Here is a 27,883-nt window from a genome sequence, read left to right as displayed (position 1 = left end):
CTCACAGCCTTGGACCGTCCCAGTAGCGCGCCTCTCATCCCATGAGCTGCTTTTCTTGTCTGTATTTGCATATCAATGTGCAGTTACACAGCCCGCAATTTAGCATGGATGAAAAGAAAGCGGATCATCCAAGTCCAGCGCAAGCAGAAACCGCATCGGAACGGAACAGAGGCTCTTGATGCAAGCGAGGTTTCGCCGACTCAACACGGCAACCTCGATCCGAGTGGCGCGCTCAAGGAGGAAGGTTGAGAGTCGACTCCCGACTGGGCGGCGGTCCGAGGGGTGGCGGGTGCAAGTGGAAGTACAGTCCTGCCGGCTTCCTGGGGCCGAGTACCTTCGACTCTTGCCATTACTCCTCCTCTTCTTCCTCTTTTCCGATGGCAACCTCTGACCTCCCGAGCGCAGCATGGCAAGGATGAGTCAGCAAAAGTGAGCGCGGGGAAGTGAGTAAAGAAGATAACGCAGGGGTCAAACTGAAATCCGGGAGAGTGAGAGAGCACCGAGGCGTATGCAATAGTCGCCTGAAAAATCGATGAAAATAAATCACAGCTACAATCTAGAATCTTCATCGCTAAATAGACGTCCTGGTTCGTCCGCAATCACAATTTCTTCTGGGTCTACTGGAGCAAAACCTTTCATTAATTAGAGCACCGTCTCCTCCGAGAACTCTCCCCCAAGAAAAGGATGCGCAACAGTCATTGACAAGTGCAATTAGGCGGCTGGGTCATGAAGTGGTGCGTCTTTGAGTGAAAATACAATCAATGCTTTCACTGTCTTGCTTTTTTTTTTTAGAGACTAAGAGCCCAATCCAAGGATGACGCGTGTCATCTCAGCAAAAAAATTTTGAAGATTGTGAAGTCAACATGTACAATTCAAACCGCAAAGCAGATCTGCTTCAATTTTCTCCGGTGTTCTTTTTTTTTTAAACCGGCGGCTGTTGCCAGGCATACTGAGTTGAGGTGGGAGTGGTCGGTGATGAATCTCGGCCCCTGCGGGACCCTGGCTGCAGGCCATACACTGGATCGAAACATTGGAACGTGCGAGCGATGTATGCAGAGAGAGCGTGAACAGACATCACATGCGTGCACGTTGACGCCTGAAATGAGAGTCCTGGGGTGAGATGTCCAGGGGTCACGAGAATAACTTGTCGATTCGCAACCGATTTTCTTCACCCGCCCGCCGGGTTCGGTCCCACGTCCCGCCTCCCGCCTACCTTCCCGCCTACCCTCTGCTTGACTTGCCTGTGAGAAGCGAAGCAGCTTAGCCGAACATGCAGAGCTTCTCCTGTTTGACAATGGCCTTCAAGTCAAACAACAGTATCAGCTCATTAATGCGCGGGGATCAGATCAAGGCTTTGCATATTCTAATAATGCTAATAAGGCAGTGTGGCCTAGCATTAATTGATGAATGTGCCTTTGGGTCTAATTACCCAGGTGTACGCACAGGAAATTTTACATAGTTTGCCTGTCGGAACTTGTCATGGAGATTAATTCTGCATTTTGTCCCGGCTAAAAACGGAAGAATTCCCCCGAACTTGGATAAGAGCTTTTTGATGTGAGCCAGCTTGATGGTGGAGGTACTGACAGCGCAGGTGGTCCTGGAGGGGGGGAAGATTGGGATGTAAGAAAATCAAGCCGAACAATTTTCTTATCGAAGGGCCAACCTTTTTTACGCGCCAAACATCCTGGATGATCTGATTGTGGATAGTCGTTAAGAACGATGTCATCAATTGAATTACCTGACAGTCACATGACGCTGGGTGAATACCAATGTTGGATGAAAGTGAAAGTTGAAGTCTCACACCGCGCCACGCAAGGAGACATCGAAACATTTTGTGCTGCTGTTTCCAAGTCATGCCAAAGTCTGCATGGACTGGAACTCAAGTGCTCTCAAAATCAATGTAAGAGTAACATTATTATTCATAAATAATATTATTATTATAATAATAAATAAATTTTTTAAATCATAAAGTTATTCATTTCTGATCCGCTTTATCCTCACAAGGGTTGCGAGGGGGTGCTGGAGCCTATCCCAGCTGTCTTCGGGCAGTAGGCGGGGGACACCCTCAACCGGTTGTCAGCCAATCGCAGGGCACACACATACGAACAACCATCCGCGCTCACACCCGGAGAAAACCCACGCAGGCACGGGGTAGTACAGGCAAACTCCACACAGGGAGGCCGGAACCGGAATCGAACCCTGCACCTCTGCGCTGTGAGGTCACCGCGCTAACCACTGGGCCACCCACCCGCTGCCCAAATATAAAGTTATTTGAAGTTAAAATATATGTACGATAGAGCAGTGGTTCTTAACCTGCACATTCACCGAACCCTTCATGAGTGAAAAATAAATATATATTTTTTAAAATAAATTCAAGATATAACCCCCCCCCCCGCATTTATTAAAAACAGAAAAAAATAAATAAAATGTCAAAAGATAAATATACTTTTATTTTTTTAATTGTACGACGTACTATCACGACAGTCACACGTTGACGACTATGCGAACTAAATTTCCCACAGCACTGATTGGACAAGCGATGTCATGTGATCATCTGCAGCCAGTGATAGCCAAGCGGGCGAGTCCTAACTCATTAACATGTTGAGTCGCGTGTGTCTTACCCTCCATGGCAGAGGCTCCGTCGAACCCCTGAGACCAACTCACCGAACCCCTGGGGTTCGATCGAACCCAGGTTAAGAACCACTGCTGTAGAGTTAAATTTGATGGGTTTATATTGGCTTTCCCCCCATTATCAGGGGGTAGTATTCGCCAGGTTTTTGTGAACAAATGACTTTTTGGATCTTGTGTGACTGGTGTGCTTTGACTCCATCTGCTTGGGCCGCTCAACAAGAAGGAGCCCTGGGTAAAGATTGATTCTGTTATGTTAGCTTCTGGCACTAGCCGCTGCCTGCTTTGCTACCAGATGCTTCTCACTTGTGATCAAAATGTTGTGTTTGTGCAAAGCTCCTCATTCAGAATTGTTATTTTTTTTTTCTTGTTAACAGATTAACACTGACTGTTTTAGCTTCTGTTTCTGACTGCCTGAACCCAATGAGCGTCAAACGTTGCGGCACTGCTGTAATTTGTCTCCGCCGTTAAGGCCCCATCAGACAAACCGCCACTTGTGCTTTATTTCCGTTTTACACACGCAGGGGCACTTCATGTGCAACATCTTGTCTGAGTGCCACACAAGCGGCCCTGAAATGCCGCATCGACGGCACATAAATATACCAATGTTAGACACGAATATTGAAACGTTCAGATGCATCGAATCATGTCTCCCCGCTCGAGCGCACGAACGTTAAAGGACTCATTTTGTGGATTTTTTTTTTTTTTTTTTAACTTTAAATAGTTCCTAAGTGTTGAAATAACATGATTTGTAAAAAATAGTGCAACGATTAAAAATCATAGTACACCTTAGACAGATTTCTGTTGGCTGCAGGCTACAAAATATGAGCAGGTGGTGATCTTTTTTTTTTTTTTTCCTTTCCATGATCGGTGGCCGATCAATCGGAGCAGCACTAATTAAAAAAAAATAAGAGCATTTTCACTCCAGGAGACAGCGCTTCCCATGCTATACTGTGTGTATGTGGCACACAAACACAAATAGCACCCACCCAGTAGGTAAGTTTAGCCTGAGTTGTTAGTGGAAGTCTTTTTTGCATGTGAAAATACAATTGAATCTATTAATTTAGGCAATTATAATTTTTTTTTTTTTTAATGGGATGGTCAATCGGTTATACATTTTAGGAAGTAGATAAAATCTTTACATGGCACTCCAGAGACCCAAATATTTGTAAACAAACCAATAAAAAGCCACTTTTTCATTACACGCGTTTAAAATAAAGCTGTGTACAAATTTAGCTGGACTACAACCACTGCTTGCATGCATATTATGACCCAAACATATCATTTACATAATGGAACCTTTTTTTCCCTCCATATTGTGTAAACACTGATGTCCCCACAATGTGAAGAGCTGTATGCTTCAATACACACACACACACACACACACACACACACACACACACACACACACACACGCACACAGGTATGCAATTCCACACAAGGGCGCTCCCCATATCAGTCAAAGTAAATCTCATTTATTGTGCCATATGTCTGCACTCGCTTTCACACTTTCCAGCCCGTTCGGGAAATCTAAATGACATATACATTTAATCAGATCCTCTCTGCACTTACACGGTTTTGCAGGCAGGGCCATTACGTGCCAGATATGCAGATAAAAACTGATGTATACGCACGATATGTTGCGAGACGTAATGATCTGCTGTCCCGGTGTTGACGACAGTATCTCAACGACTGCACTTGACTAAAATGCAATAAAAGGTTGAGTTGATTGAATGTGTAATAGGTTTGCATTGGGCCTGTGGCTTTATGTTGTCAACCCACACAGACATGTGTCAAAGATGTTCCCGCATGTTTATACATCAGACACTTTGAAACACACGCAGTTTATAATGTGAGAGGGCGTCAGGTGAATATTGTGAATATTCAAGACAGATAACACACATAAAGCAGAGAAAAACACTGAATGCAGAATTGCACATTGTCATTATTTTTAATCATGTTAATTGGAGTAAATTATGTTTTGTCATCTCACTGAAAAGATCAGACTGCCCCCCGAAACACAGTAAATGTTGCTATGCATCATTGTTTAAATGCTTTCCAAAACAAAATGGTGAAGCAAAGCAGCCTGAATGAAAAAAAAAAATAGCTCCCATAAATATTAAATGAATGTCTATATTACAATGGTGATATTTTTCCAAAATATACTTATGTATGAATTTATTCCCAACATCCTTTATCTTCATTTCACATCTTGTCTGTTGGATGCCCAGTTTCCAGTCGTGTGTATGTTAGATTATTTTGTCCAATCAGATTTTACTTGTGTTTGTTGCCATGTCAGTGTAATCTTCCCAGCGCATTCAAAAGGTGGTCCACGACACGTGACAATTTTACGTCCTCTGATTGGTTGCGACGTGCAGCCAATCGTATTGCAGTGAGGGCGTGTCCTGACTAAAACAGATTGCTAATTACACGAAGGAGTTTGACGGAGTCGATCGTCGGACATGATTAAAAAAAAGTATTTTCACGTCGGACGTTTCACGAAACACTGAAATTTGTTCGGCTAATGCTATTGCTTGCTGGGTTGTTTCAACCCGGGACAGGATTTCAAGGTTTAATTTAGCATTTCCAAAGCAGCAACAATTAGCTAGCTCTGACTAGCCGACACAACGAGTTAGCTTTCAGCAGGAAAAGAGAGTGGACTTAATAACCAGCTCTGGTGAGTTTGATGTCATTTATCATTTATCATTATTTTTTATGTTATTATTTTTTTAAGGTTTCTGTCTTGTTGATAGATAATATTGATTGTTAACTGCTATAGTGTAGTGTAGAGGTTTGGAGTTGATGTATTAAAGATAAATGTTTGAACTTAGTTCTTAGTTTTGGTATTAAAAGTATTCATCCTGAAACACGCAATAAACACAGTTCCCACTCAATAGAAAGTTACTTCCAGAACAATTTTTCGAAATATCCATATTTGAAAAATTCTGTCAAGATAACTGTGGGATGGTAATCACAGCGTGTGCGTCTGTCTGTCTTTCTGTCTGTCTCCAGTGCACGATGATCCGTCATAAATTGAATGCCTCATCTGTTGTTGCTTCCGGTGACGCTTGATCACCTACTTTAAGTGTAAACCTTACTCATCGACCAGCCAGCATACACAAGTGTTATGATAGAGTGAGCGTTGGTACTGAAATTGGCTGGTTTCTAGTGGAGTACATACACATGAACTGCCGTGTGAACCCCAGAGTAAAAAAAAAAACAAGTGCTTCTTTAAAGAGGGAATGAGTGATGTAAAGAGAGATCTGGATTGAGTAGATCTGCCAAAAGCGATATTGGGATGAGATTGTTGTCTGCTCTCACCGTTTCATCAAGCCCTCAACGCCAACTGACCCACTTTTGTAGTCTAACTGCCATTGCTTTGAGTCCCTTTTGTTGCGGTTCTGATAGTGAGATGTGCAGGGGAATGTGTCAGATGAGATGTGAAGCCAGAGCGAGAGTGAAAAAAAGTTTCTAGCCATTAAACATTCCCTCGGGGTTTGTTGTTGCATCAGAGGACGACAGACGGACAAAAGCTTTCGTCAAGTCGTGAGAAAGGCCAAATTGTGCAATAAATGAAGCATCGGTTGTCGGTTTTGTCAGATCTGACGATACTTTTGACGCCCGACATAATGGCCCGATCAGCTGCAAAAGATCAAGATCAATCGCGGTCATGTTTCAGCTGTCTTACCGGTCGTCATCATTAGACAATGACAAGCCAAAGTTGACAGGCGGCCGCTGGCAACGTTTTTGCTTTGTTTTTTTCATATACAAATCTGAGCTTTGAAACAAAACGTACTCTGAGCCGAGCAACTGCCTAGAATGCAACATTTAGGCGCATTATGGAAATTGTTGGCTCAGCGTGATCCTGTCAGGCACCAGGCATTCCACTCACTGCAACCTTGTTACCCGTGTTTGGTAAACTGCGGTTTCAATCAGTGAAATAGAATGCAAATGGAAAAACAGATTCTGGAAGTCAAGCATCTTTTAATGTGCAAAAGACCAATCTAGGAGGGTCCAAGGCCAATCAATCCTGTTTTGGATCAGCACAAATTCTTGCATTTCCCTAATTATTTGGCATTGAGATTATACACTGGCACCAAGCAGTATTTGATTGAACCTCAAATTTTGATCTCCGGCCTCAAACTCAGGAAGCCGTGGCTTCAAATGCCAGCTCATGACCTCTCACATTCCAAAAACATACAGACTCTAAATCGAACATTAGTTGTGACTGGCTGGCTTCCAGTCCTAGGTGTTCACTGTTTGCACTTAAGTCAAGTAAGAATTTAGTTTCATGCCTTCAGTCTAGTCTCACATTTTGGCACAGGACTGAGGTCTGCTGGAAGAGATGCAGTGTGCCTTCACTGTAATACAGTAGCACGTTTTGCTCTTTTAATCCCGCCGAGCGGAGAATATATGCCTGTGAGTGGTGGCGTAAAATCTGTTTTGTGTTTCTGCTTGTGAAAGTACGTTTAGAATTATCCTGACATCTTTGCTAATTTCCATTAGCCCGTGTATGGCGTTTTGCATTTTATGTTAGCACTAAGCTACGGGACAAATAGAGCTACACCATTTGAAACCTCTTATTTGAAACCTCTTTGAGTGGATTAAAGTGAACTCAAGAGTTTGAGTGATGGACACCGAGTGTACCCCGTAAAATTAGTCTGTCTTAATACATTTAACTCATTGAATACAACCCTTTTTCACTGGAGCAACCTCCTCAATCCCTCACATTTTACTGAATTTTGACTGATTGCAAGGCCCACAGAATTTTCTGTTCTACAACTCTATAAACGTCCGACCTGTCAGAAGAAAGGTGGGACTCTCTTCTTTCAGCAGAAAAGAAAGTCTGTTTCTATCTTTCTCTGTTCGTTGGCAATCAGCATTAGAAAATTGTTGTAGAAAGTTTGATGGAAAAGGCCGATTTTCTTCAGAAATCCAGAGAAAATGAGCTTTTTGTAAAAGCATGCGTTTCAAGCATCATTTCAAGTTTGACACTATTTTTTGCTTTTGTGACAGCTCAAATACCGCAATAATGTGTTCCTCCTACAAAACAACATCACAAAAAATGTTTTGATAGCAAAATAATTTATTTGGACAAAACAAAACTATTGAACTATGAACGAGAAAGTGCAAAGAGAACAATGGTGGACTTTTGCTCCACTGCCACCTGCTGGCCAATTCTTTTTACTATTTAACATTGCAGTCAAGCCTGCTCCTTCAGTGAGAAGTTGCATCAGACTCTCTTGCACCCTGCCCCAGGACAAAACGTGATTGACGCCTTTAGACGTCATGGGGAGGCGGGGACTGTGCGTTCATTGACGCTTTTTAGACGTCAAAGGGTTTGAATGAGTTAAATATGCTCAGAGCGTGTGGTAGGTATGTAAAAATGTTTATGGTCTCTTGCAAATTTTCACCTTTCCCAGGTCTGTCTGGAAGAGACAATAAACTGGCTTGAATCGATCAATTTTAATACCAAGGGTGGTATCGCTATTTAAATCGATGCTTCCACTCGTGGATGCACCACCTATCTTATGTTCTGTGAGGCTATCCTCACCGATCCCACCCCTGTGTCCCGTTACCTTTGCAATTATCCCGCTAAGTAACTAACACAAGTCGCAGTTAATCGAACAGTTTGTCTACATCAACTGAGCGGTCCACTCTTTAAAGACTGACTGTAACCGCTCAGCATCCCTCATTTGCAATGGAGACTGGTCCTGCCTCCTTCCTTAGTTATAAATGTAATAAATATTGCCTAAGCAGATGTATTACAAGAGGAGGAGTAGCTCAATAACTCCAGCCGGGGCCACGGGGGAGGCATCGTCCTGGCCCGGTCCTCGCTCGAGGCTTTACGTTTAACTGTCGGAGGAGGAAAAACGTATGCGTAGTCTGGCAGCAGTCTTTGGACCGCACCTCTCTCCCCGTGGCGGTGCACATTCGTCACAGATGGATACTATGCAACCTCTGCGATAGCGGAGTTTGCACAAAAGAACGCTTGATTCCCGAGATTTGATTTTTTATTTTATTATTATTTTTTTTTTTTGCTTGAGGTTTTGTACACTTCAGCCTCACAGGATGCAAAGAATTGCCTTAGTTTTCCAATTTATCATTTTTATTGCATTCTGTTCAGTCACTAGCCTCTCAGTATGACGGGCGCTTAGTCGTGGGGTGCTTGTGGCAAGGAAGCACATTTTGTAGCTTATTGGGAAGTGTTAGCTCGGTTGAAAAGTGATTCGGATGTCCACCCTACATTCGGGAGATCCAGGTCTGAATATATACACCTCCGTGATACTTCACGGGTATCAAATTAATTGAAGACTGACTCATCTCAGCTCATCCAATCGGAGAAATGGTGGCAGAGTGATTCCAGAGTGACAAAGGCAAGTGATTTTGGCTTCAGTGAAAATAGCACGAAAGAATAATGCTAAGGCCAGAGTGTAGCCAAACACTGTATTTTCTGAACAGGCTCTTTCATCGCAATCGTTTTACAGCAACACTGCCACCTAGTGTACAGTCCGAGAACACAAAGTACCTGCAGACACCCATTTCCCTCACGATCAATCCAGCTGGCTTAGAAAGCTGGCTGTGTCATGTATCTCGAGGTACCCGCCCGCCATGCTGATGGCTACGATTTTTAAAAGTGAATTTTTTATGATTCTTCTTTCATTTGATCATAGTAAGCTTACGTTTGTCGCGAAAGGCGCCGTTCATGATGTCGTTCTTCAGACAACAGGATTTGTTCATGAACAATAACGCATTTGAAGTTCTTTCCTGTCACAGAATCGAGCGTTTGCATCCCCCCCCCGTTTGCATTCACCTCAATCTATTGCCACGTCTGTAAACACACTGAGGCATCTTTTTAATGTGAACGTTTACATCGTCAACGCATTGTGTAATGTGATGCTACTTTGATTTAAAATCAATTGCCTTGATATTTAATGTACTCTGGTCAGCCAGCAGAACAAAGCAAGTGCTCCCATATGCTTGTTTTATATCTAAGACAAAAAAAAAAAAAAATGACCCGTCAATAACATAATGACCTTTTTGCTTTGCACAATGCATAAGAATGTGCTGTCTCGCTGCGGTGGTTTTCACTGGAAGCTACACATCACGCCGGACATAAATTCAATAGGACATTAGTTTTTATTTTATCCAGCGGGCGTGCATTGGCGTAATAATGTAAAAGTTTTAAAAGCTTTTTTTTTTTTTTTTTTTTTGAATTTGCAGCGCATTCAGTCGCCCGCTTAAGGTAATTTTTACCCGACTTTAATGGTTACCTGCGAAGCTGGCAATAGCGCCCGAGACTTGTTGAACGCACGTTACATATGAAGATATACAGTACACCTTTTTAGAACTCAGCATGTGCATCCAGCCTGAACAGAAATGAGATCCGACGAGTGTTTGTTGCCGTAATTAGCCCCAATGTTCTTCCCGTCTCAGCCCATGCGGCGGTAATGCGGCGTACTCGGTGTTCCGACATCCCTCGCGGAGGTTACAGAGGAGACTTGGCCGTGACAATTCAAGCATCCAGTGGACTTTCTTTCTCAGCTCCAAGGTCATGGCAATACCCATCGGTCAATAAATACCGCAGCCGTCTGGCAATGAACATCGTCTCTCTTTGGGAAATGGCGCAAATATTTACCAGTATCTTTAGTGCAGCGTATATACAGTGGGTCGGGGGGGGGGGGGATAATTAGTTGATCTTCTGCTAAATTTGAAAATTTGCTAACTTGGGCAGGAAAAAAAGCAGGCTTGAGTTTTGCGTTTGTTTATTTGTCATGTTGTTACACAAAATACCCATCAAACTGCTTTAAACAAATCACAACACTTTATCAAAATAGATCATGGTCGATTGGTTCTTATGTGTTCTTTTGGGTACCTAGATTTAAAAAAAAAAAAACGCTCAAAGAAATCAGTGATTTAGAAACGTTGGCACTTTTCAGGCACTCTGGTTTCCTCCCACATTCCAAGAAACATGCAGGTTAAGTTGATGACTATGAACTCTCCTACAACATCGAAAAATGGATTGTTGCATAGATTCATGTTCATGAGTGACTGTATTTAAAAAACAACATTTTCCTTCATTTGAGAAGCACTAATGACACCTATCAACTTTTTGCTATATTTGTTATTAGGGAATAAATCCTGTTGCAACATAAAAGCACTGATGCTCTTTTTTTTTTCTTCTTCTTCCCTCCCCGGGGCGAAAAGACGTACATCTTCAATAAGCAGTCGCTGATCTTTAATTTCATTTTCCAGGACAGACAAAATGGTTTCATAAAACAGTCAGAGACCCGCAACGCAACATGCATCAATAATTGATGACATAAGTGCTCATTAGTTTTGAGACAACAAGGGATTGCAAGAACATTGAGAGCTTAAAGCAGCGGCAAATAAAGTGCCCTTACTATTTGACTGTATCTCCCACGTGCCTGCTATTCATTTTTGTCTTGGAGTTAGTTCGAGTCTCAAAAAATATATCCACTTCATTATCATCAAGTGGGAGCAAATCAATCTCTCCCAAAAGAATTTTGACTGACAGGAGCCCTCCTGTTCTTGCTATTTAAGCCACAAACAAGCCCTCCTTTATCATTTTTGGGCGGGGGGGGGAAAGGCATCTAATGGCTTGCTGTTTTCATTTTGACGAGGTCTCATTAGACTGAGAACATAGTGTCATATCATTGCCCCTCACCCCCACCCCCCAAAAAAAACAAAACAAAAAAAAAATCATTTAATTTTTATCATCTCGTGCCTCAGCCCAATCGCATTTGAGCAGATTTGGATCATGGAGAGTGTTGCTGTGTGACTCTGATCGGACTGCGTTTAGAATTATCAGTGCATTTATTTCAACACCCTCCACTGAGACGACGGCGTGACGTAAAGGTAGTTGATCATACTGATGCTGCGCCGGCTCGTTCTTGGGACGACTGCGTCTCTGTTGTTGCGATGACAATCTCCGATTGCCCAATTTTAGTGGTCTGGAATAATGATAAAAAAAAAAAAAATAATAACTGAGTGTATGTATGTAGTTCTGAAAGAAGATCTTTTTAGGGATGTTCCCCCTCCCCCCCCCCCCCGCCCACCCGCTGTTACAAACGAGGCACTGAGCCGCAGAAGTCTGACAAAAGCTAATTCAGTGTCTTTGATGTTCTAAATAATAAAAGGACACAAGCAGCCTGTATACTGCATATTGCTGTTGGTAAATATATTTTGGATGACCATCTGCCCTGCGTCTTGTTGATAAAATGCACGGAGGAGTAGCCGAAGCTCCAGGACACGATTTGCTTAATGAAATATTTAAAGAACAAACGAGTGACAGGTCCTGTGGATATTTTTGGCTTTTAGTGTGCTCAAGCACTCTGAATCCCTCTAGATGCGCCCCTGCTGATGATAAAAAAATAATAATAATAAAAAAAACAAAAAACGAGCAGCAGAAGCTCATCTAAAACTAATCCGTCATCGGTCAGAATGTGCTAAACATTTAGAGGTCAAAAAACCTCAGTCGGAGCTTTGGGCCCTGGATCCCACGCGATGCACAGCTGCTGATGAAAAGATCAATGCACTGATGTGATGATATACGAAATAACAAAATCCGCCAAGGTTGAGTCGGGGCAACTGGACTTTTTGTTGAATTTGTTTCACCTTGAATCCTCCTGTTCTCAATTTTCACTTGCGGCTGCCTTGAACCCGAAAGAAGAAAGCTGCCCATGTTGTGCCATGCGCCTGCCAAGAGGCACATAGTGACCACTGACCTTTTTCATTTGATTGCGCCTTAAATACTTCTCTTTGCCTTTTGGAATCGTTTCTTCATACAGGGCATCATTTTTTCTTGCATGGTTTTCATTGCCAGACCTAATGCACTTTATAAGCTGATGAGTTAGTCGGACCGACGCCCCCGGCCATTTAAAAAGGAAAAAACATATATTACAGGGCTACCAGAAATTCGCAGTAATTAAATGGAGTAGATACATTTTTTTTTTGATAGGAGGAGGTTAATGAATGAGATGACATGAACATTTAGCTCAAATGGATTCTTTTTAATGATGCAGCGGTGCGCTTCCCGTACGGCTTAAAAGCCCAGAGTGACGTAAAACAAACAATAGCTTGAACTGAATTGACCTTGTGGGCTTTCTTTCTTCATGGCAAAGAATCTGGGCCAATAATGGGAGAAAAATTCACCAATGAGCTCCATTTCTGTCCTGGGATTTAATTAGTAATCCAAAGGGAACAAAAACACTTGAAATGATTCATATTCAAGCCGTATCATCATTCTGGCACCTTCATATCAGATTGATCCCAAATCTTGCACTATTTTACCGTACTAATCGGTGTTGTCAGACATTAATTTAACAATATAATTATTTTTGGGGGCTCTAATTTGCCCTGCATCATCGTAAAAAGAGACTCTGTTGCCTCTCTGATAACATCGTGAGAACGGTACAAACTGAAAAATGGCATTCGCGTTCCAACCTCATTTATCACCCCATAAGATATTTTCGTAGACCATATTTCCGCTGTGACCATCTTGTTTTGTTGCGGTAAATAACTTCGGTCCTTATCTGTTTCTTGTAAGAAGCGGCACAATATCGGGTAGACTTAGAAAAACAGATTTTTCATCAGTGGCCTTTTTTTTTTTTTTTTTTTTTTTTTTTTTTTTTAGATCTACAGATCTCACATTGCAAGCTTGCCAATTGATTTACGAGAAGGAAATTACTTGCTTGATGACGAGCTGATACTTGGCCGGTAAATTGCTAGCTCGATCGCTGGCCTGCTCACAATGTAGATTCATTGCTAATAGACGGTTGGATAAAAACTAGCTCACTGATAGATGGAACAATGGATAATTATTTAGTCACCAATCAATTCCACACAATTGGCAGAATTCACCCGTGGATCCGTTGAGATGCTCATCACTGGGAGAGTGACTTTCAATTTTCAAGCCCGCAGGGAGAACTTAAAGAACAACATAATTTTCAAGCCATTATGTTATATAAATCCTCCATATTGAACCTCCAAGACTAAGTGTTGCATTATTGATCTCTGCATGGGGAAAAAAAAAATAGTTTTAGCTCTTTCTGCTCTGGCAGGTTAGAGCTCATCCTTGTCTAAATCACTTTGGTGCCAGCGGGGTGGGGGGGGGGGTGCATTGCCTTGAAAGTACAACCTCTCATCTATCGCAGAGAATACGTTCCAGACCGAACTGTGATCGCTGAATATTAGACTTTTTCCTTAAAGTACTTCTACCCCCAACACATTTCAAACTTAATAAAACGCACTGTTTAAAGTACTCTCACTCCCTTGCGCTCCAAAAATGGGAGACTAATGTTAAAAAAAAAAAAGCACATTGACGAACCGAGAAGACTCTCGCTTGCCCAACTCTTCAAATAAGCCAAGTGTGCTTTGATTCAAGTTATGTCACTGCCAGTTGACGTTTTAACACCAAAATGTTCAACCAAACCATGTCATTTCGTCAAACGAATGCCGGCTAGCTTAATGCTAACATATCATGTGAAACGCCATCGGCAGGTGAGTTGGGAGGTTGCTCCAGCAACCAGCGCAACGATCTCCGATTCAGTCAGGAAGTGTAGCATGCGCAGGCGCGTTGTCATGGTGAAGTAGCCACGTGTTGTCCGGCCACAACGCTTTTCATGCATTAAACATGGCAAACGCCGCAGGATCTCTTTGTAAACATGCTTGTTGACGGTCTGAGCCGATGGCAAGAATTAAAAAAATACATATCATCAAATTGTCTTTAAGTCATTAGTTTTAAGGGTAATTTGTTTCCAAATCATAGTTGAAACTACAGTATCATGTGGGTGGCTGAAACAAAAATTAGCGGGGGGGGGGCTGTCAAAATGGTGATGCTTCTCCATTGCTTCATTTTAGCATTGGGCGTTGTTTTTAGCGATCATATTTCAAGCCCATTGCCACTTGTACCATCCAAACTTCTCTGTCATTCCCAAGCCCTATTTCCGTTAGCTCCCCATATTATAGTTTGGGCTTTATTAATTATATTTTTGTGCTCCCTGTACACAATGATTAGAGCCCAAACAACAAAAAACAAAGCTGTGAAACTTGACACTCTGCCCACAGTGTCATCCGTTATTAATGCCTCCGCTAAGAGTGACTCACTGTCATCTCTCGAACTTTATGAAGCATGAAAGTGTCATTATTTAACATATCTAAATAAATATGAGTGTCGCATGTTTGAAACGCGGTGTGTACAAAGGATTATTGGCTGACTCTATTATTAGTAAAAAGAATAATAAAAAGAGAGAAAAGAATCCGTCACAGGCAATTAGCTGCGACTTGGCATCTTGGCTCCGTCACAAAATAGTGACTCTTGAAATAAATGAGCTTGGCTGCGATGGTGGTTTAAAGACAATTATAGGAGGCTTTATTTTTCCTACACCCCTTTGGAAATATAAAGCACAAAATTTGACTTTTACTTTGCTCCATTTGGGCTCCCGCCCCGGGGGTGGTCATCTTCTTCCTCTTCTATGGTGTCTTCATTCAGCGGGTCAATGGCCAGCACACTCACCTGCTTTGAACGATCACTTCTAAAACCATAAAAAACCCAAAAAAAATCACCAATGATCATGACCCCATCTTCTCACATCCCCTCATCATTTTGTTTGGGGTTCAGTCCCAAGCTTTCTGACACGTGGCACGCACATTTGGCGCTGCAGGGCCCGGATAGTCTTCCGGCTTCATCGTACTCTCCACACATTCAAGATGGTGCAGAATGTAGCAAAGTAGCCCCAAAATATAACACAGACTAAGCAGCACTTTTGGCTCCAGAACGCCTTGATAGTTTCAGACAGCCTGTGCAGGATTTAGCAAAGCAACCCCAGAATACTGGAAATCCGGGACTATAGTTTCTGCTCTTCGGCAGCACATTTATCTCCAGAGTAGATTGATGGTCTTGAACCAGGGGTATTCAATCCTGTTCGTCGAGGGCCAATTCCCTGGATGTTTTCCCATCTCTCGCTGCTGCAACACACCTGATTGAAATGATCAGATAATCAACAAGGTCTGCAGAAGCTGGTTAACCATCCTGAAATTCCATTGTAGCCCACACAGATGAAAGACACCCTGCGCCAGATGTAGCAAAGCAGCCCCAGAACACAAGTGGGATACACTTTTTGATTCTTGCAGTACGTTTGTCTCCAGAGTGCTATTTTTTTTGGGATGAATAGATTGAAGACATCCTATGCTCGATGCAGCAAAGCAGTCACAGAGCATAGCTGAGACCAAGCTAAAAAACAAATATGCAGCATACACACGTCCAGATGGCTTTATTTTCCTACCTATCTTAGAAAATAGGCAAAAATGGACCGTTAGGCTCCAGCCCTCAAGGTGGTCTTTTTATTATATCGTGTCTTCATTCAGGGGCTCTAAAAACAGCTGTCACGCTCGGCTGCACTAAATGATCACTTTTTAAAGCTAAAGAAAACAAAATCAATGAGCCTTTTTTGCTTGTCACGGTCCTTCCCTCATCCGTGGGCACTTCTCTCCTCTCTCTTCTTTTTTTTTTTGCACTCATGGACTGCTTTGGATATCGTTATGGGGCTAAAACCCGCCGCGCGCGTGCTCCCTTTGATGGATCTCCTTTTTCTGATTGCTTGAGCTGGAGACCATGAGGAATGTCTCTGCCATGCCCCTGAAGAGCATGTGACTGATGCTGGGATGTGGCTATCAGCTAGCGCGGGAGGGGTGTCGGCCATCTGAGTGGATAATGAAAGTCGGCTACAGACAAGCACACACACGCCCGCGAGAAACTCGAGACTCACCTATTGAAAATGTTTCTTGACTGACTCGAGAGTGCCACAAACACTAACATCATCTTTGATGCTGCTTTGTCTTGGCCTTCATCTTGTTTCGGCAGAGTTCGACTGAAAAGCTTGGCACAAACCCGTCTTGTTAGCGGCGCTGCCTGTTGTTAACGGACTGCGCTTTGGACAAAAAGTGCCGTTGAAAGGCTTTTCAAAGACATGGCTCCTGAAAGTATCCTTAGATCAATGTTAACTGTTCTTTTATTGAGCCAAGCGACATATTGTGCATGAAAACCTCTCACTGCACATCACAGCATAAAGAACGACGTACATAGTACCGTATTTTCCGCACTAAAAGGCACACTGGATTATGAGGTGCACCTTCAATGAATGGCCTATTTTGGAATTATTTTCATATATTGGACGCACTGGATTATAAGGCGCAATCTACAATGCATCCACTAGATGGAGCAACGCTCCTTCCATTCGAATGGAAAGGCGTTCATGACTGCCAGCTAACGATTACTTCAATGAAACTATGAAAATTGAAAATAATGCATCAAAACAGAAAATCAAGCGAGGAAATCACAAAATGAATTCTATAGCCCCCCTACAGAATTAATTTTGGCATTTTCTTGAGTGCAGCTCCAACAGAACGATCAGATGTCTGTAAAATGTAGGAGACTGGACTGTCTCAGAAGTATTTATTTATTTCTCTGTTGTGTACTATATTCACAAATGAGGAAATCACAAAATAAATTATGTACCAACAGCAAAGTATAACATTGTAAGCATATCTCCAGCAAAAAAATCAAGCGAGGAAATCAAAATAAATTCTATAGCCCCACTACAGAATTAATTTTGGCATTTTCTTGAGCGTAGCTCCAACAGAACGATCAGATTTCTGTAAAATGTAGGACACTGGACTGTCTCAGAAGTATTTATTTATTCCTTTGTTGTGTACTGTATTCACAAACGAGGAAATCACAAAATAAATTATGTACCAACAGCAAGGTATAATATTGTAAGCATATCTCCGTAATGACCATACACAAGGCACACCGGATTTTTAAGGCGCGCTCTGAGCTTTTAAGAAAATGGAAGACTTTTCGGTGCGCCTTATAGTGCGGAAAATACGGCAATCTAATCCATTTACTCCCACATTTTCCAAAAAAAGCAGCGTAACATCTGGGCCAAAGCTCATATACGCCCAGGAATCTCGAAAGAGCATTTAATTGTCACTACGCTTCACTCGCATAGAGAAATGAATGATACATTACATGTCGTAATTGTATCATCGTTTTTCGACCAATTCATAGCCCACGCGTTGATCTCTGCCACTTCTTCAAAATGTCTGCCACGTGTATGCAGTGGGTGGGAATCGAGCAGCTGTGAAACCTGTAATGCAGATTCATAAAGCCATTCTGGGACGAGTGATGATTACTTTTGACACCAACGAACGTTCCGGCCGGCCGTCCTGTCGACGCTTGGACCGTCGGGACACAAAGCGCGCACTTGGCCCGCGTTGATCTCTGCCACTTCTTCAAAATGTCTGCCACGTGTATGCAGTGGGTGGGAATCGAGCAGCTGTGAAACCTGTAATGTCAGATTCATAAAGCCATTCTGGGACCAGTGATGATTACTTTTGACACCAACGAACGTTGCGGCCGGCCGTCCTGTCAACGCTTGGACCGTCGGGACACTAAGCGCGCACTTGGCGTGACCGTGAATTCAAAATACGAACGAACCATTCTGTAGAACTTATGCAGTTTAACCCGTGAGACCAAGATGGGGCTGCATGCCGGGAAGGCTGAAACAAAAATAAATAAATAACCAGTGATGATTACTTTTGACACCAACGAACGTTGCGGCCGGCCGTCCTGTCAACGCTTGGACCGTCGGGACACAAAGCGCGCACTTGGTGTGACCGTGAATTCAAAATACGAACGAATCATTCTGTAGAACTTATGCCGTTTAACCCGTGAGACCAAGATGGGACTGCATGCCGGGAAGGCTGAAACAAAAATAAATAAATAAAATCGCTCTGACATTTGAGTTGTGCCCGCTCCTGTGTGCAGTCTGGGGGAAATGCAAGTGGTGGACCATGAAACTGAAAGCCTTTCGCGCAGTCGGGAAGGTGTGGGTGAAATGAATCTTTTCCCCTCGGCTGTGTTCTCATCACTCCGCGGCCAGTATTTCCTAAGTCAGTCTAGGGCGGGCGTTCAGGTAGTGAAGGTTGCAGGCTTTGACTCAACTTAACAGTTTGGATTAAAGGAGCTCTTTTGCTCCACTGAAGAACTCTTCGAAGAGTCCACTGTAGTGAGTCGGTGCGCTGAGTACAGGAGATGACAGCGGAATATAACACTCCACCAAAAGTCGCAGGAAATACTAAATCCCTCAAGTGCAGGGTTATTTTTTTTTCCCCCATACGAAATAATCAAGATGGTCAAACTTTCACTGTCAAATATCAGATGAACTCTACAGACCGGACAGTAAGTTACGGTTTTGGGGAAGTGACTGCGCTCAATACGCTGTACTCTCGTTTGCCACGGGGTGCTTGTTCCACACCCATTTGTCAATCTGCAACTACTATTACTACTCGTGACATCAAATTCTACTAGTTCACGTCCATCGCTTCACCGCTCGTACTAGTAACGTGCACATGTGAACTACTGCACAGTTTTTGCCATACGAGTGACATATAGTTGACATATTAGCATGCCAAAGCTGTCTTGCTTCGTGTGCAGAAATGTCATACGTTAGTGGAGACTTGTTCCACACCCATTTGTCAATCTGCAACTACTACTCCTACTCGTGACATCAAATGCTACTAGTTCACATCCATCGCTTCACCGCTCGTACTAGTAGCGTGCAACAACTGCACAGTTTTTGCCGTACTAGTGACATATAGGTGACATATTGTTCATATCTTGCTTCGTGTGCAGAAATGTCATACGCTAGTGGAGGAAAGACCCAGCTGTTCAAGTGCGTCCTAGCCGTTCTACTAGTACACTGGAAAAATAAGTCTTTTGAATTTTGTTCATTTGATAGATTGGTTGCACGTGGTTACAATTTCTTTTTTTTTTTTTTTTAAGGGAGAAAGTGACATCAGTTGACCACTTTTTAATCATGTGCAACAGATTATAGTTTTTTTTTTTTTTATGTACACAAACTTTTTTTTCTCCCCCTTTTCACACATAGACAATACCACGAGCTCAACGAGGTCTGCTTCATCTCTATCAGCGTCAGCCAGTGTCGCCTAATGTACCGAATGGTGGTGCTTTTTATAAAGGGATTTGTGCAGTGCCGGTGTTTTCTTTTTGCACAATAGCCACTGAAAATAATAGCCCGCAAGCACGTGTCTAAGTTTTTTTTTTTAGCTTACTTGAAAATGTAGATATTCATAGAAGAGCTTTTCTTTCACTTTCTGTTCTCCAGCACTGTCTGTGACATATCTGCGCACTCTCAAAGCAAAACTGCCTTTCAGGTGGATTCCTGTTAATTGGTCTTTTATTTCATGATTTTTTTTTTCTTTTTTAAAGCAACCTCACCTCCTAATGACCATCTTGCAGGCACAGTCTGAGTGAAATGCGGCACGCACGTCAGCGGGTTCAATGCCACTGCCCTGGGGCGTGCAGAACAAATGACCCAGTGGTCGCTATTAGGCACATAAATTGTAAACATCTCTGCAGGCATGGGTTTTTCTTTTCCTTCCTCCCTCAACTGCCCTTTGCGGCAGATGCCGGGATATCTCCAACAGGCGGGTTTTATTCCGTTATACATCTTTTACCGGATGTTCTCGATCGATTTGCGAACTGAGAACTTTTGAATAATTCGCTCTTTGACAACTGGATAGAAAGGCAACCGCTGCCATTTAGCGCTAACAAATACATGCCAAGGACACCTCCCCGTATCACAACGCTGGCATCAATGTCTCAGCGCATACTAGAGACAACAAAAGACTTGTCTCCCAAGCACAAACCCGAATCAACAGCAACAGAGTAAAAGTATTTACATTTGAGTACTTGGCAATGTTTTATTCAAATCCAATGTTGTTCCCAAACACAAACTTTTATTGAATTCCACTCAAGCATAACTTTTTATAAACACCACAACGCTTAGTAATGTTGGCTGCTGAAAGCACTTGGCACCATGAATCCAAAAGGTATGTTCGGCATCAACACAGCACTTGCTCCCGATGATGATGATGATGATGATGATGATGATGATGATGATGATGATGATGATGATCATGCCTCACCTACAGTGAAGCTGAAGCATGGTGATGGTACCATCATGCTTTGGCCCAGTTTTTCTTCAGCTGGGACCTTTGTCTAACAATTCTAATTACCAGTCAGTTATTTGCACATTTTACAGGCTTCTGCGAGAAATAAAAAAAAGTCACGAACAACCGACTTGAACAGCTGAACTTTATTTGAGATTGCTCATAGGCACTTTGTCATGTGGTAACTCACATTTTTCTTGAGTTTGAATGTAATTCGTTAATTCTGAACGCGGCCACGTTACGGGTATCCCAGGTCTGCGTGCTTTGTGCAACCACGATTGAGTTATTTTAACTTTCCCGCAAAAACATTTTGAAAATTGTTGTCATTCACATCAACGGTGGAAAATGTTTTGAAATTATTTTTTTTTTATATGCCACAAAAACCTGGTATTTGAAAAGGAATGTGTAGCCTTTTTATATCCACTCTATATTCTATGTAAGGGTTGTTTTTGGGGGGTGGGGGGATGCTCAAACAGCAGGTGGCACTGTAACCATTAACTGAATGGCCATTTTACATATTTGGTGAACCCCAAACAAAAAACAACAAACAAGAAAGTAATTGTTAAATGGCACGAAGTGGAAATTATTCTCATATCTAATTTGACATTTGATATACGAAATGTCATTTTGAAGTAGCATGATGGACACAAGAAGCGGTTGCAAAAGCGACATGAGATTTCAACCGCTCTGTATCGCTGCGGTTGAAACCACTGCGCCACCGTGCTGCCCACTGACAGTCATAAACTGTTAAAGGTTAGGGGTTTGTGCAAATCCGCTTCATTAGGGAAGCAGAAGTCTTCGTTCAGCACGGTTTTAAAGGTTCAATACGTGACATTAGGATTATTTTCATTTTTTTGTTTTGTGCGTCCCGCTGCCAACTCGACAGCTGTCCGTGTTCTTCCCTCAGGCTGACCAATCCATTCAACTCGCACTCCTTGTTTCACTGGCGTGGTTCACCGCAAGACTTCTTTATTAATCAGCCTTTGCATATTTCACCAATTTCTTAATTTTTTTTTGGGGGGGGGGTGGAGGGGGTGAGGCAGGGAGGGATGTGCCACGCAGTCAACAGTTGGCTCATTGAAATTCAGCCTCAGTGATGGAGCTTGTGCTTGTTCTCCCATAACATGATTAATCTATAATGTTACCTCGGGCTGTGTATTTGGAAGCAAGCGCGCTGCTGTTTTCACCTCTGGCTCTGTGCGGGCACACACCTCTCTTTCTATTCCCTGCACATTTCTGCCTGACATGAATGGATTTTTATATATTTTTTTCTTCCCTTCAGCAAACTCAAAAATGTAACACCACTCTCCAAATTGGCGCCAGGGCTTTTCAGCGCAGCAATCCAAGAGCATGCTAATGGTGGACAAAAGCAGGCTGATGCCTCGCCACGTTCACCTGTAGCACACTTTTAATGCGGAAAGCACCATCACAGGCCAAGGAAAATTGCAATAATGTTCTTGAAAGTATTCCAACGAGTGTTTTGTTGAACTAATACCAGAAATATGAAGTTGGTTAGCTGTCGGCTATTATTTCACTGCTTTTTGCTGTTGAGTTTTTAACCATGGTATTGTTTCCTATTTTTGTCTTCTTAGCTAAAGTAACTGACCTGTTTTGTCAGCTGCTGCTCGTCGCAAAGTTGTCGTTCCAGTGAAATGTTTTGCCGATATATCTTCAGTCACTGTAAATCTTTACATGTCTTTACATGTGACATACCCCCCACTTTCATCTGTCCTGCTATTTGTATTACTATTACTGTTGCTCTACTGCTGTCCTCCTACTTTAGCTAACCGTGGCCTAACCTTTCTTTTGCTTTTTAAATCATAGCAAGAGAGCAGATTAAAGCCTGCAGTCCGTCAGCACGGGATGAATTACGCTCCGTCACCAATAAAAGATGCCGCCGAGCCGATTCCGTTCCTCTTATGTGCGCGTCGTGGCACTAAAATAGCGGCGCTAATCGATGAGGTCAGAGAGCAGTTACGCCGGTGGTGAGACATGTATATTACCCCCGTAAAAATTCCACATAGAGTACCTCCAGCTATTTGTCAGGTGATAATTGAAAGCGGGAGATGCTACTTCCTTTAAATGAACCGCGTGGATAGTAAAGGTGGTCGCATGGCCGGAGTGAATCATGGCGGGATGTTTGCAAGATGCTGTGTGAAATGAATAATCGAAGGGGGTGTTGGGGGGGGGGGGTTAGAAAGAGCTTACCCGACAAGAATAGACTATTAATGAATGGCTAATCCAATAGTGCTACTCATCCGTGACTAACCGCTTGCCTTTGATTCCTCCTGGCATCCACTCATCATTTATAAGTCCACTGTTTGGGCTTTCTGCACCAGAGCAGGGTATCGTCATGCACTCGCTAATTAGCCATTACTGCCGTAAGAGCAGTGTTGACACCAATTGGTGCAAAACAAAAACAAAGGTAAAGTGGTGCCTTGAGATGCAAGCCATCATTTTGCAGATTTTTGCTTTGACTTGTGAGTGCAAACTTGTATATGGCGCTACTAAAATCAATTCACTTCACTTGACAATAATAGTGAATATTTGATCACACAGAGAGCTGAGTCTCTTTAATGCCCCTCCCATATAAAGTTTTTGCCTGCACTGAGCAGTGAATGCTTAGAGTTTTGTCAGGGTTCGTAAAAGATTGCAAAAACGTTCGCCGACAGTTTTACCTGGCGCAAAGAAACCGGGCTGATGTGTCATATTTAAAACATTTGTTGGATTTTATGGGCTGGCCTATTGATCGGGGTCAGGCACTAGTTCAGGGTGTACTTGTATTAGCGGGGGCCTGCAAATCGCCCCCCGGGCCTGATATTGGACACCTCGAACCATATAATACACAGTTGATGTATTTCCATCATTTTCAGTGTGCTTATTAATGCATGGCAGCTGACTGCATGGACCAACTGATGGAGCAACAGGTGGCGGGCGCGCAGTTCTTCTCCTGCGTGTTCATAAATAATTTTGCGGGATGAATATTTCAACAGGGAACTTCTTTTGTGTGTGTGTGTGTGTGTGTGTGTGTGTGTGTGTGTGTGTGTGTGTGCGTGTGCGTGAAAACGGCAATATAAGGATAATATTGCTGAGTACATTGCGTTGGAGCTGACCTGTGCTTGCTGGACACATCTTTCAGGACTGGCGGCGAGTTCCATTTTGTTGGTGTTAAGTGAACAATAGTTTTATTATTATAGTTGTAGTTTACCGCAGCACACGGAGAGCTGTTTCTAATGCATAGGGTAACATCCAAAACCTGATGAGAACACGCCGTTGGTCGTCTACAGAAAGAGTTTGGGCTGCGTTTGATTTTTGAAATGGACAGATGGGCCAGGCGAAGTTCAAACGTGTGTGTGTGTGTGTGTGTGTGTGTGTGTGTGTGTGTGTGTGTGTGTGTGTGTGTGTGTAAATTTGTTAACTTTGATAGCATGGCGGGGCCCCCTGTGTTGGGTGATAATTGATGAATTCATCTGTTTAATTCTTATTGGTGCCACTTCAGTGGTGTCTTTCAAATCATGAAAATATGCTGTTGCGATGCACCATACATTCGCATCTCTTTATGAGATGTTGTGAAATGACGAATGAATTGACCTGCAAGGGATGACGAACGCTGTTTTCCAGTTATTATAAAATACATGAATACACCGTAAATTACCGTAATAGCAAATTGTTACAGTGGAGTTGTCATGTGACATCTACGTTCAAACTGGAGATGTGCAGTCACATACTTAAAGGTGTCCCACTTTTTAAGGGACCAAAATTGATGGGACAGATGAACAATCATAAATGAGACTTTTTGTTGCTTGGTTGCAAATCTTTTACGCGTCCAGTTACAGCCTGAAGTTTGGTGCAAACCGACTTCACCAGATGCTGGATTTGAACTCTGTTGATGCCCTGCCAGGCTTCGAAGGCAACTTTCTGCAGTTCCTGCTTGTTCTTGGGGCATTTTCCATTCAATTTTGTCTGCAAGTGAACTGCATACTTAATCAGATTCGGGTCAGGCTGGTTGACTTGGCCATTGCATCATAGTGCACTTCTTTACCTTGAAAAAAAATGTTTGATTTTGCAGTATGCTTTGGGCTATTGTCCATTTGCACTATAAAGCACCGTGCAATGAGTTCTGCAGCATTTGGCTGAATATGTGCAGCTAATATTGCAAGAAACATTTGAGAATCCATCCTGCGTCGTTTGTCAGCAGTCGAATTATCAGTAAAAAGGGAAGCGGTTCCATCAACAGCCGTACGTGGCCAAATGTCGAATTACCTTCGCTCCCTTAAAAAAAAGGGTGACGTTTTAAGGCAAAATAATGAGAATTCTGTCAATGTCCCGATATTGGACATGACTGTATTAGTGCATGCGGTTGTCGACCAGCCGGCATCTTTTGGGTTTCGTGCGCAATGTTCGAAATGATGAGTGATGATGAGTCTTGTGCGCTTTCCATCCATTTTTACGGGGGGGGCCTAGCCCAGCTGAGCTCGGGCAAAAGCTGGGGCCCCACCCAGGACTGGTCACCAACGAACGGCAGAGTCGTAATTCCATGATTTTTATGCTAATGTTCACCGCATGTGCAGGGCAACCTTTACACAAAAGGCAGCCTTCCTGTGGAGAATACAATCATGTCACCAACATATTGCTTCATATATCAGTGCAACCAATATTACTGTCTTACCCCCCCCCCCCACCCCCATATAATACATCTTGATCACAGTGGGTCAACACAAACCCCAAATCTCTCCGGTTGGAATGGATCTGGATTGATCCACCACTGGCCGTGGAGCTGTGATTTACCAGAGAGGAGAGAGGGGAGAAGAAAAAAAAAAAAAAAAGTCAATCATTTATTCTTGCAGTCGCTCCTTCCCTGTTGGGAGGCATCATCGCTCATAAAGTGATCACAAGAGAGGAGGAGGTGGGGGGGACGCTTTTAGAATATTCACACTAAATCCATCTTGTGCTTAGGGAATGTGGTTGTTTTTTTTTTTTTTTTTTTTCCATTATTTTCAAAGCCAGTGTGCTAAAATAGCTCCCCTTGCTCACCCTTTATAGGCTATTTTTGTGAGCACATAAACACACAAAGCTGTCAAGTAGCCAGTTTTGGCCAGTGGGGGCAGTAGATGACTTTTTTTTTTTTTTTCCCCAAACAACTTTACATGATTACTGCATGAGAGAATAACATGTTACCGCATAACAAAAGATGCTCCTATGACATGGAAATAAAACGAAAGCAATGATGCCGATATGATCATATGCGCACTCGACAGCCTCCGGTCGCCTCCACAGGTGCTTCTTTTTCTTTTTGAACGGCTTCTCCATCATCCCGTAGCGACTCCGCCGCTGCACGTTTAACCCCCTTAACCCAACAATTAAGAGATATTTCCGGTCTCGTCACAAACACGAGAAATATCCTTTAATTGTAAGGCTACAGGGGTCCTCCACTTCAAGCTCTCTTCTTTTTGCACAATCCCTCCCCCCCCCCCCGCGCATACGGTGAAATATTCCTGACCAAAAAAAAAAAAAAATCCAGTAAATACGCTACATAAATTGATGGATAGAAAGAATGTTTCATGTCACGAGTGTCCTCTTTACGTGGATGATCCCGGGTCGTCTTGTCTCATCCGTGCTCGGGAAACTGGCGTGCCAGCCTCTCCTCCTTCTCAGTCTCCCTCCTCTCTCCTCTTTTTCCTCTGTGGCAACTTCTCCAAAAGTAAACAGTCCACTCGCGTGATTGTCCTCCGTACTCGTCGTGTCCGTGGGCACCTGTCACGCCACGCGTCTGGTCACAGTGCAGCGGCGGCAGCGGCGGCGGCGGCAGTGCTGGTGGTGGACGTGTTGCGTGCGTGCGCGTGTGTGTGCACGCATTGCTCCTCGACACCCCCCACCCCCCCTTGTCTCTGTCTCTCTCTCTCTCTCTCTCTCTCTCTCTCTCTCTTATCATGTGTGTCTTTCCCCGTCTCTTTTCAGTCTTTTTCTAGTGGGCTCGTCGGGACAAGCGAGCTGCACTCGCTGCAGTCACGTGATCCGCAGAACCGTGGTGTGGAGTTTCTCTCTCACCCCCCCTGCCTCAATAATAATTTGGAAGCGTGTGCACGCGCTCCTCCTCCTCTTCGTCCTCCTCCTCCTCCTCTTCCTCTCCATCCTCCTCTTCCTCATCCTCCCGCATCTTCCTCTCCTCCTTCTCCTCACCGGCTGCTGGAGGAGGGCGGGAGCGCCAAGTGTCTTGCACCGGAGCTCACATGCATGTCCAATCCGCCCCCCTCCCCTCCTTCTCCGGAGCAGCCTTCCCGCAGAACTCTTCATTTCTGTGGCTACTTCTAGTGGCTCAGGACGTGTAGCTGGGTTTTTTTTTAATTTTTTTTATTTTATTTTATATATTTTTAAATTTCGTGATTGGGTTGTGGGTTGATCAATCCGTTTGGACCAGTTGGATTATACCGGACGGCCAAGCAGTAAGGCTTCGTCCTGTTATTTTTTTTTTTTTTTTCCTCCCCCTGTTGGTTTTTGTTTTCATTCTTGAATGAGCTTTTTGTGCTGCTGCATGCCGCCATGGAGCTGCTGCTGGTCTGTCTCTCCTTGTGGATATTGCAATGCAACTCGGCCAAAGGGGACTCCATCATACACATCGGTAAGCCAGCCGTGCGCACAGGTGAAATGAGACGCATCAGGCGAAAACGGTTGCAGCGGTCTGCGCATTTCTGCGCCCATTTTAGGGGATTTGGTTCATCTCTCTGACGCTGAAAAGTTATTTCTTGCACACCAGCCCCTTAATTGTGCGCCGTCCATATTCTTGCAGCCTTTTTATGTTTCACACTCTCTTGCACTCTCTCTCTCTCTCTCTCGCTTGGTCTCTCTCTCTCTCTCTCTCTCTCTCACGCACACGCACACACACTCGAGTCCTTTTAAACCTGTACATCTCTGCTCAATGCACGTTTGGAACAAGAAGCAACTGTTTTCTGTCAGGTTGCGAGGGGAGGGGGTTTTGCCATAGCTACAAATGGATGAGGGCTAGCTCCCGTCTTTATGCCGGCAAGCTTCAACTTCCACCAGGACGTGACTGTCATGTCAATAAAGAGCAGCGGGGAAGGACGTCAGTGGACTTTTTAGCCATGCAAAACGCATAGAGAACCTCTTTGTGCGCCCCATACTGGTTCGGTTTTTCCTCCCCCCCAAAGAACGAGGAAGAACCTCACCACCTCTAATCTTG

At 43.4% G+C, this 27,883-nt stretch overlaps 1 protein-coding gene across 3 annotated transcripts in view; it reads left to right on the top strand.

Moving 5' to 3' along the window:
* The first annotated feature begins 7,379 nt into the window (after positions 1-7,379).
* grid1a (glutamate receptor, ionotropic, delta 1a) overlaps positions 7,380-27,883 on the top strand; it is a 234,785-nt gene continuing 214,281 nt past the window's right edge. For 2 of the 3 annotated variants that reach the window (XM_019860265.1, XM_019860266.1), the window contains exon 1: positions 26,626-27,304. In XM_019860265.1, the coding sequence (XP_019715824.1) occupies positions 27,226-27,304 (79 nt within the window). In that variant the 5' untranslated portion in view covers positions 26,626-27,225. Of the gene's footprint in view, positions 7,442-26,625; positions 27,305-27,883 lie in introns of those variants that run through there. The other variant, XM_019860267.1, reaches the window with a different exon arrangement.

Source organism: Hippocampus comes, unplaced genomic scaffold (genome assembly GCF_001891065.2).
Source record: "Hippocampus comes isolate QL1 unplaced genomic scaffold, H_comes_QL1_v1.1 scaffold39, whole genome shotgun sequence".
NCBI lineage: Eukaryota > Metazoa > Chordata > Actinopteri > Syngnathiformes > Syngnathidae > Hippocampus > Hippocampus comes.
This window is presented reverse-complemented; position numbering and strand designations above follow the sequence as displayed.